The sequence below is a fragment of the Propithecus coquereli genome, unplaced genomic scaffold, assembly GCF_000956105.1.
Source record: "Propithecus coquereli isolate 6110/MARCELLA unplaced genomic scaffold, Pcoq_1.0 Scaffold81, whole genome shotgun sequence".
Taxonomy (NCBI): Eukaryota; Metazoa; Chordata; class Mammalia; order Primates; family Indriidae; genus Propithecus; species Propithecus coquereli.
Window position 1 is genome coordinate 4,806,792 of NW_012154285.1, and position 10,249 is coordinate 4,817,040.

Here is a 10,249-nt window from a genome sequence, read left to right on the forward strand (position 1 = left end):
GACTTTTGAATAAAGCCCAGAAGGAGAGGAGGGAATGATCCGGGCGGCTTTGGAGGAACAGATGTCCTGGCGGCGGGCACAGAAGGGGCAAAAGCCCTGAGGCAGGAACATGCCCAACATTTTCCAGGAACCGCAAGGAAGCCGGTGTGTCGCTCCACCAGAGACTGGGTGCCAGGAGCAGGGGACACGGTCAGAGAGGAAACGAGAGGGGGTGGGCAGCTCACGCAGAGCCTCGAAGTCCACCTGAAGGACTGCGGCGTTTTCCCTGAGAAACAAGAGGAGCCACCGGAGGGTGAGAGCGGAGGAGTGACTTGAGCCGCCTCCTTTAAGGTGATATGTATGCGTCCATCCTCCAGGGGTGAGGGTCTCCAGAGCTTCTCTTAGACGCTCAAAGCGGTCCCGAGCCCCACAAGACTAAGAACCGGTGTGATGTGGGTTTGTCCTTCAAACTTTGCCGCTACCAGGTCTGGGCAGGAAGGGGCGGCGCGTTGCTATGGCGACCCTGGCCGGGAGGACGCGGCGCGAGCTGGAGGCTGGAGCCCGCGACCCGCAGGTGAGTGCACGCCCGCGGGCGCGGGTAGGGCAGGGCCGGAACTCGGGACTGACCCCCAGCCGTCTGGGCCCCGCTCCCCTCCCCTTCCACTGTGGTCCTTATTGTTATTTAGCATCAAAACAACCTAGGCCGGGTCCGCGCTGCCCTTGGGAGACTTTCGTTTCCTTTGAACAGCTCATGTATGAAGGCCGCAACCTCCTCTCAGAGCAGAAGCTATATTCCCGAAAGTGTGGGATGGAGGACAATTTACGTTACACTGGTGAACATGCAGTAACACCCAGTGACATCATAACAAAGTTATCAGAGTTTAAGTTCTCTTACAATTCTGAGCAAGCCAGAAAGTGTCAGTTTGGGGCTAATACTGCATTAGCACCTCTCTTAACATTTGCACGTCTCTCCTTTAAGCAGAGTCCTTGGAGCTCAGCAACTGTAAGCCACCTCGCTAAGACTACAGTTGGCTCTTTTTAGTGTTTTTATTTTTCCAGTTACCTTTGCCTTAGGGTACCTGATACTGGTTTTCTATTTATACTAGTGATAATGTAACAATGTCTCCTTTTTTGGATATATGTATTGATTTTTTTTTACAGTGAGTTAATTTAAATATAAAAATTAATAATAGTACAAGTGGTACTTGGAAATAGGAGGGGAAAAAACCCCAACAATATAAAATTTAGGAACTGACAACTGTTTTGCCCCTCCCAGCTTTTGCTCTGGTGTTTTCTTTGCCTGGAATGATTTTCCCTATTCCCAGGCATGATTGTGAAAATGTGTGACAACCAGCGTGGCACAGGCCCCAGGGCCTGGTCAGATTCCTGGAGGTGCCCTCCCCTCCCAGTGTCTTTCAACCCAGAGCATGGAACAATGACCCCCACACACCATGTCTAGGTTTTGATATGGAGAGGGGTGAATGGCAGAGGGAGGAGGGGAGGAGGAAGAGAAAAGGGTACAATCAGACCCCACCTGGCTCTTCTTCGCTGAGGGCCCACTATGCGCCAGGCACTGTAAGTGGTGGGAGACAAAAAGAGAGAAGACACAGTCCCTGACACTCAAGGAGTTCCTTCTCTTGGGGGTGGAGGGCAGGGCCGGCCAGCAGGTTCCAATCCCAGGTATTCTGAGAAGAAGCTGCCATCTAGGTGGGTCTTGAAGCACTGTGACCCAAGGTATAAGGACTGCTGCAAATGTAGCCATGCAGCTGGCCCCAGGTGGGTGGATGCCTGGGACACCATGATTTCCAGGAACTGGCTCATCCCTGAGCTCATCCTGATTGGTCAGTACCTGTGCACGCTGCTGGCTGAGTATCTGATGCTAGCGCTGCTGGAGAGAGTGAGAGAGTGTGTGTGTTTGTGTATGTGTGAGTGTATGTGTGTGTGTGTGTGCAGTCCCCAGAGCCCATGGAGGAAGACAGCTGGTGTTTGCTGAAGGGGAGCAGGGGTGCCTGGGATTTGGAGAAGATCATCTTATTACCCCACACAAGTCCCATGGAGACAGACAGATAGACACAAGTAGCAGAGCTAGAGATCTTGGGGACATGCAGAGAACAGATGGGAGACTCCCAGGCTAGGGAGAGGCTCTGGACCACCCAAAGTCTCTCTGCAGCTGCACCAGGCAGAGCTGGGAGGAGAGCCATGTCTGGTGGAAAAATCTAAGCAGGTGATGGGACAGTGTGCCCAGGCAGAGGTTAGAGGTCGGAGGTAGAAGGGTGCCAACAGTCCTGGTGTGCCTGGGATTGTCTGTTTTAGCACTGAAAGTCTGAGGTCCCAGGAAGCCCCTCAGTCCCTGGCAAACCAGGACAGTTGGTCACTCTAAAGGCAGTTTCCTTTATTGATGGGCTCTCCCAACAGCTTGCAGACCCCTGCAAAGCCAGCCCTTGGGCTTTGTCACTGCCCCATCCACCAGAGAAGGCAGGACCAAAGTGCTGGGCACTGGGCCGGGGGCACCCCTGCAGGCTGCACAGTAGACAGCGGTCTGCCAGCCAAGCACGGCCTGGCTGCCCCCTTGCTCCCCTGGAGTGGATCCTGGTGCTCACCACTGTCGTGTCCGCCCCCCTGGGGGCTGCTCCAGCCTTGGGGCCAGCACCCACTTGAATGGTCATAGTGGTTATTAAATATGTGACCATCACCCCCACTCCAGGGCCAGTTTTTCCCTGCTGCCATCACAAACCCTCCAGCTCTACTGGTCTCCCTGGGTTCCCAAGCAATTATGCCATCAGAGCCCCCCCGAGGGGCCCCAGGAGAGGCAAAGGAGGAGATAGCCAAGGGTCAGTCCAGCACTAAAGGACCTCCACCAAGGGCTGCTCACCTGCCCTGGGGACTAGAACACACATGACTCGCCCCCCTTGAGCTCAGGATCCTGGCAGTACGCGGGGCACACTGAGCCCCCGATGTCCCTGACCGCTTGCCAGCACCTTCCGGCCTTGCAGAAGCAGCCACCATGCCAGTCTCTAAATGTCCAAAAAAGTCGGAGCCACTGTGGAAGGGGTGGGACCGGAAGGCCCAGAAGAACGGACTGAGGCATCAGGTGTTCGCTGTGAACGGTGACCACTATGTGGGCGAGTGGAAGGACAACATGAAACATGGTGAGTGGGGACCTTCATGGGCTCAGGCGGGCAGGGTGGGGGTCAGAGCTACGGTGCTCGATCAGGGCCAAGAAAGCAGAGTGCAGGCTGGGCCCGGTGGCTCAGGCCTGAAATCCTAGTGCTTTGGGAGGCCAAGACAGGTGGATCACCTGAGGCCAGGAGTTCGAGACCAGCCTGAGCAAGAGCAAGACCCCATCTCTACAAAAAATAGAAAAATTAGCCAGGCATAGTGGCTGTGCCTGTAGTCCCAGCTACTTGGGAGGCTGAAGCGGGAGGATCGCTTGAGCCCATGAGTTGGAGGTTGCAGTGAGCTATGATGATGCCACTGCACTCTACCCAGGGTGACAGAGTGACACTCTGTCTCAAAAAAAAAAACAAAAAACTAAAACATAACATACTATACATTAAAAAAAATAATAAGACTTGGGCTGGGCACGGGGTTGGCTGGCAGGAGGAAACGGCAGGCCCCCAGAGACCGGCTTGCAACTGGGATTCTGGGCTGCAGACTCAGCCCTGATGCTCTGCAGATGGCTGAGAGCAGGGTCTGAGCAGGGAGGGAGGACCCTCCTCATTCCCCCAGAACCGGCTTCCACTGGATTAACTGGGCCAGCTCTGGGTCTGACCAGCAGGGGGCGAGGAGGTCCTGGTGATACCAAACCCTGATGGGGGGAAAAGATAAGAGATTTTATTCAAAACCATGGCATAGGCCGGGCGCGGTGGCTCACGCCTGTAATCCTAGCACTCTGGGAGGCCGAGGCGGGTGGATTGTTTGAGCTCAGGAGTTCAAGACCAGCCTGAGCAAGAGCGAGACCCCGTCTCTACTAAAAATAGAAAGAAATTAATCAGACTACTAAAAATATATACAAATTAGCTGGGCATGGTGGCGCATGCCTGTAGTCCCAGCTACTCGGGAGGCTGAGGCAGAAGGATCGCTTGAGCCCAGGAGTTTGAGGTTGCTGTGAGCTAGGATGATGCCACGGCACTCACTCTAGCCTAGGCAACACAGTGAGACTCTGTCTCAAAAAAAAAAAAAAAAAAAAAACCATGGCACACCTGCTCACTCTAGTCTTGCAATTCCAGATCTGTGCTCATGTCCACCCTGCTCTCCTGCTTTCCTGGGTTCAGTGCTTTGGAGACCGTAAACCTGGGTCAGAATGCTGGTTCTACAGGACCATGACCTGGAGTGAGTCACTACACCACTCTGAGCCTCAGTTTCCCCATCTGTAAAATGGGAACAATACTCATTTGTAAAGATAAGAGATGATATCTATCAAGTGTGTAGCCTAGGGTCTGTACAGAAGAGGAGCTCCTGGAATGTTCTCTGAGGGCTGAGTGTGGCAGGGATCACTACTCAAAACCTTCCTTGTCCAAAGCTGACCCCACCCAGTAGGTGGCACAACACCCACACTCAGCATTTACTTAAAGGTGAGATTTCACGCAGCTGTCCTGAACTCTGTGCGCAGTTAAAGATGCCTAAGTGTGTTTTTCAGTCCTTGTGGGGTGGACAGAGCCCTGGACTAGGAGTAAGGACACTGAAGTTCTGAACCCAGCTCTAGCGTGGAATAGTTGGGAGACTTCAGGTAAATCACATCCCATTCTCCAGAACTCGGCTTCCACAGCTGTGACAGGACAGTGGGCTGGCATGGGGTGTAGCCCAGAGCCGACAGGCCTGGACTGCCGAAAGCAGACTTGGTGAAGAATCTGGGTCCCCTCTCTTTAAGACACCCTTTGACCACATTGAAGTGAGTTGCTGTGGTTTGAGCAGATTAGAAGCGTCAAGAGAGTCATCATGCAGGGTGGGGACAAGGTGGCCTGGTGGGTCCCCAGACTGCTTGTTCATTCCCTTCACAGATACTTATTGAGTTCCTGGTCCAGGCCAGGCCCTGTGCTGGGCAGCTGGCATAATCCCAACCCTCAGGGAGCTGCCAGTCTTGCAGAGAACCTGCGCAATAAGGGAACACCCTCATGTCACAGATGAGGCACGTGGGGCTCAGAGAGAGGACGTAACTTACTCAGGGTCAAGGGGCTGAGAGTGGTGGCATCCAGATGTGAAGGGGCCATGAGAACACAGTCAGAGAGGTGATGTTCCAGCTGAGCCTGGAAGGATGAGAATGAATTCACCACGCAGAGAGGCGTGTCTTCCGGGCAGTGGAATCAGACTAGAGAGTGCATTGGAATATTAAGAGGGAGTGGGGCTTGATCAAGGAACAGACTGGAAGCCAGTGTGGCTGCAGCACAGTGAGCAAGGGGAGAGAGAGTGGGCAGGTCTGTAGGGCCAACCATACAGAGCCTCATGGGCCATGGTGACTTTTGCCTTTATCCCAGGGGCAAACAGGACATGGCTTAAAAGCTGGGGCCATGCTTAGTCACTGCTACATCCTCACCTCTTGACACTCAGAGTGGGGTGCACTAAATATATGTTGAATGCATGAGTCCACATGAATTAGGAATAACCCAACTCACGCCGACTTCACAACATTTATTGAGCACCTACTGTGTGCCCGGGACCATGCTAAACACGGTGGAGATGTAGCAGTGAAGAAAACATAGATGCTTCTCTTCATGAAGCTTAGGTTTAGCAGGGCTAGACAGACAGCAAACAATAAATATGATAAATAATAATATAGTACGTTCGAGGTAGTACACATATGAAAACAGAAAAATAGAATAGGGTACTGAGGTTCTGGGTTTGCCGAATTAAATAGGGTGGTCTCACCTCCGTGAGCAGGTGGGGCCTCCTGGAGGTGAGGGAGTTAGCCAAGTAGATGTTTGCAGGGATCGGCATGTCAGGTGGAAGGAACAGCTGGAGCGTCTCTGTTCAAGGAACAGAGTGAGGAAGAGCAGGAGGTCAGAGAGGCAATGGGGTGAGGAAGGGAAGTCAGATATCGCAGGGCCTCCTAAAGCCATGATGATTTTACTCTGAGACACGGGGCGGATTTTGAGCAGACGACTGATACAATCTGACTCGTGTCTTGTAACACTCACTCTGACTGTTGTGCTGTGAATGCAGTGGGGGTAGGGAGACCACTCAGGACTCTTGCAGACATCCAGCTTCAGCAAATCACCTTTCAGCTCTAGGAAAAAAGCTAAAAAAAATTAGATTTTTTTTTTTAACCCTCACAGGGATCTTCTTATTGTTTTTATTTTTCTTTTTTTCCCTTTTTTTCCTACTTTGCTGGGCTCTGATTTGCCTCACTGTCTCCTGTATAGACTCTCAGCGCTTCCCTCCCCTGTATTAAATTCTCTGTTTGAAACACCTAGTGTGGTTTCTGTTTTGTCATCTGAACTCTGAACCCTCAACTGATACGGTCATCTGAAAAGTAAGAGAAAATGCCAGGTCTTAAATCCAGGTCTCCAGACTCCTGTACTAGGCATTTGTTTCCCTGTAGACTAGAAGTTTCCCAGGGTAGAAGGCAGACTGTGTGCATCAACTCCTAGATGGACTCTTGGATGCCTCCTGCACTCACTCTTCACTTTCTTCTAATAGGCCTCTCCCACTTTGGTCACAGAGGTGGGCATGTAACCCAACTGCGCCAATCAGAGAACTGGGATTTTTCAAAGTGGACTAGGACAGAAAAGGCACGTTTCTTCTCTGATTAATAACCTGCTGATTCCCATACCAGTCTCCTGCATTTGCGTGCAACAGGAGAGACTTAAGTCGCCCACGGAAGGCACAGTCATGAGCACCTTTCCTCACGCAGTTCCCTCTGCCTGGACTGCCCTTCCTGGCTCCAAGGTCACATCCTCTAGGAAGTCTCTGAGTCCCCAGATCAGACTAAGTGCCCTACCTCCATCTCAGCACCTACCTTGGAATACTGAAATCCATCTATGCGGGTATTCCTCAGGCCTGTTTCATCTGCAAGAGCAGACACTCAATCTAGGATGGCTTTCAGGTGTGGGGAACCTGGGCCTCAAGGCCACATGTGGCCCTCCAGATCCCCTAGTGAGGCCCCTTGACCGAATCCAACGGTTCAGCCATGGCGGGATTCGGAGGCTTAATGTCGCTGGAACTTGGCCTCTCCATCCATCTCTTCACTTTGTTTTCCTCTGTGTTGGGTTCATTCTTGGGCCAGCTTCCTTCCGCTGGCATCCAGGGCAGGTTGACACCCCACTCCCTACCCCCAACGCCAATAGCTCCAAGAAAGGACAGGCGCTGAGTCTTCCTGGACCAGCTTGGGTCACGTGCCTTTCACTGACCCAATCACAGTGGCCTGGGTGGATAGAATACACTGATTGGCTAGGCCTGCCAGGGGGCGGAGTCAGCCCCACCTAAACACCTAAACACCCAGGGATTGAGAGTGGGGGAGGGGTGGTTCCCCAAAGGAAATAAAACTAGGACCAAGAGGGGGGATGGGACAGGCACAAACAACCAGATGTCCCTTGCAGTGTGGGCCCTGCCAGACCATGGGCTCCTCAAGGGCAAATATAATAACAAAGGCTAACATGGATATCATGTGTCCTATCTGTAGCCACTGTTGTAAGTGCTCTACATTCATCCCACAGTTTAGTGATCAGAGCAAACCCGTGAGATACTTTTTTTCTTTTAACAGAAAATTTGAATGGTCCTGTAATTACTAACAAAATTGGATCTTTTTTTCTCCTAGCTTTATTGTGGTATGATTGACAAATAAAAATTATATATGTTTAGGGTGTACAATGCAATGTTTTGATAAAAGTTTACATTTTGAAACGATTACCACAATCAAGCTTATTAGCATATCCGTCACCTCACATGATTACCATTTTTTTGTGTGTATGGTGAGAACACTTAAGAGCCACTCTCTTAGTGAAGTTCAAGTGCAGTGTACAATGTTAACTATAGTCACCATGGTGTACATTAAGTCTCCAGCTCTCATACCTCTTATAATTAAAACTTTGTACCCTTTGACCGAATGTTTCCCCATTTCCCCACCCTCCACTCCCTGGTAACCACTCTTTTACTTTCTGTTTCTGAGTTCGAGCAGTATTTGTCTTTCTGTGCCTGGCTTATTTCACTTATTAATAGCATAATGTCCTTCCAGGTTCATCCATGTGGTTGAAAATATCAGAATTTCCTTCTTTTTTAAGGCTGAATAATATTCCATTATATATATAACATTTTCTTTACCCATTCATCTGTTATCTGACACTTAGGTTAATTCCATAAGATATTCTTATCCTTATTTTACAGATGAGGAATCTAAGGCCCAGAGAGGCCCAAAGAGTTAAGTTACTTGCCTGAGGTCACAAAGCACAGAGGGACAATGTCAGATTTGCTCCCAGGCTATTAAGGACTAAGACATGAATTGGTCCATGTGGCTATTCCACAGATCATTTATTCATCCATTTGTTCAACACCTATTAGTCACCTACCACATGCCAGGCATGGTTCTGCGGTGCAGTGAACAAAGCAGACCAAATCTGTGCCCTCCTGCAGCTCACATTCTCCTGGAAGAGACAAATGCTAGACACGAAAGGACAAATAAGAGAGTTATCCGTTATGTTAGGAGCTGATAAGTGACACAGAAAGGAACAGAGCAGGGGCAGGGGGAGGCTTTTCATTTTAAATGGGGTGTTCAGGGTAGGCCTTATTGACAAAATGAGATTTGAACAAAGGCTTGCAAGAGGTAGGGAGTGAGTGACTCTGAAGACTATTTCAGGCCAAGGGACAAGCAGGGACAAAGGCTCTGAGGCAGGAGCATGGCCGGTGTGTTCTAGGCACAGAATGGAGGCCTCAGTGGTTGGAGACCAGTCTGGAAGGTGGGAGCGGGGGAGGAGAAGGAGGCTGAATTAGCAGGAGACAGGTCACCATGTCTGTTTAGGAGAACTGAAGAAAACATCCAGACTGTTCTAGAACCTCTGGCCATCTGTGGTATCCATGCAATATTATTAAGAGGCCAAGCTGAAATGCCACAGGGGTGGATTTCTACTTGAGGTTTGCTCTATCGATCTAGCTTCAGGGCACAGGGCTAGAGAACCGCTGTTTGTAGAAATGGAACTTTCTGGGGTTCTCCTGGGTGCTGAGTATCCAGAGATGATGCACAGACCCTGTCCTAGCGCTCAAGAATTGTCCCATCTAGGGGTCCCTGGCGCCCAGGCAGCACACTGCCCCCATCCCCCAGGGTGGCCATGTCTGCAGTGATGGCCCCTCTGTGTGTCACCAGGGAAAGGAACACAGGTCTGGAAGAAGAAAGGAGCCATCTATGAGGGAGACTGGAAGTTTGGGAAGCGGGATGGCTATGGCACACTCAGCCTTCCTGACCCAGAGACCGGAAAGTACAAGAGAGTCTACTCAGGGTGGTGGAAAGATGATAAGAAATCGGTGAGTGGTTCCCAGCATGCCCTGGGCATGGGCGGAGTTGGCAGCCAGGCTCTGTGTGTGTCTGTGAGTGTGTGTAAGTGTGACAGTGTGTGTGCGTGACGGTGTGTGTGTAGGGGGAACAGCCAGAGAGGCCTGGGAGAAAAAGGGGGGAGTAGTCTGAGCGGAGGAGGACAAGGTTGTTTGTGGGTGGGAGAAGGAAGGAGGTGGGGGGATTGTCAAGACTTCTCAGAATAAAACCCAGGAAACAGGAAGCAATAGAGAAGGCCCAGGGAGGAGCCCGTGAAGCTGTGGCCACCAGAAGCCAGCCAGGCATAGGCTTGTGGGGGCAAAGTCTCCTCCACCCTCTTCCCCTCTCATTTCCTGGCTTTCTGTGCTCCAGGCACCCCTCTCTAAGAACGCCTCTTCTGTTAGGCCTGCATAAAGGGGGAGGTGGGAAAAGTGGGCGTGAGAGAGCAGGGACCACACCCTTGGCTGTGGGACAGGAGGGGAAGGTCCTGTGGGACAGAAGCCAGCCAGAGGCATGTGCTCAGCCCATAAACACCGGAATGGGGCACAGATTCCCTGAAGTCACTCTCACAAACTTGAGTGAATCCTCACCACAGTCCCTGGAGACGTTATCTTAACAGTATTGCAACTGAGCAGCTACTATTGTCAGCCTAGAACATGTACCTGGTACTTCAATGAACTCTCACAACAACTTATCATCATCATCATTTCCATTTCACTGATGAGGAAACATGCTCAGAGAGGTGAAGTGCCTTGCCTGGGGTCACACAGCTAACAAGTGGTAGAGCCCAGGATTTCATGTTCTCTGCTCCCA

At 51.2% G+C, this 10,249-nt stretch overlaps 1 protein-coding gene across 1 annotated transcript in view; it reads left to right on the forward strand.

The window, feature by feature from the left end:
- Positions 1–2,815: 2,815 nt before the first annotated feature.
- The window catches only part of MORN3 (MORN repeat containing 3), a 10,363-nt gene continuing 2,929 nt past the window's right edge, over positions 2,816–10,249 (forward strand). Inside the window, exons 1-2 of the mRNA XM_012663413.1 lie at positions 2,816–3,128; positions 9,272–9,492. Coding sequence (XP_012518867.1) covers positions 2,984–3,128; positions 9,272–9,492 — 366 coding nt within the window. The 5' untranslated portion in view covers positions 2,816–2,983. The remainder of the gene's footprint in view (positions 3,129–9,271; positions 9,493–10,249) is intronic.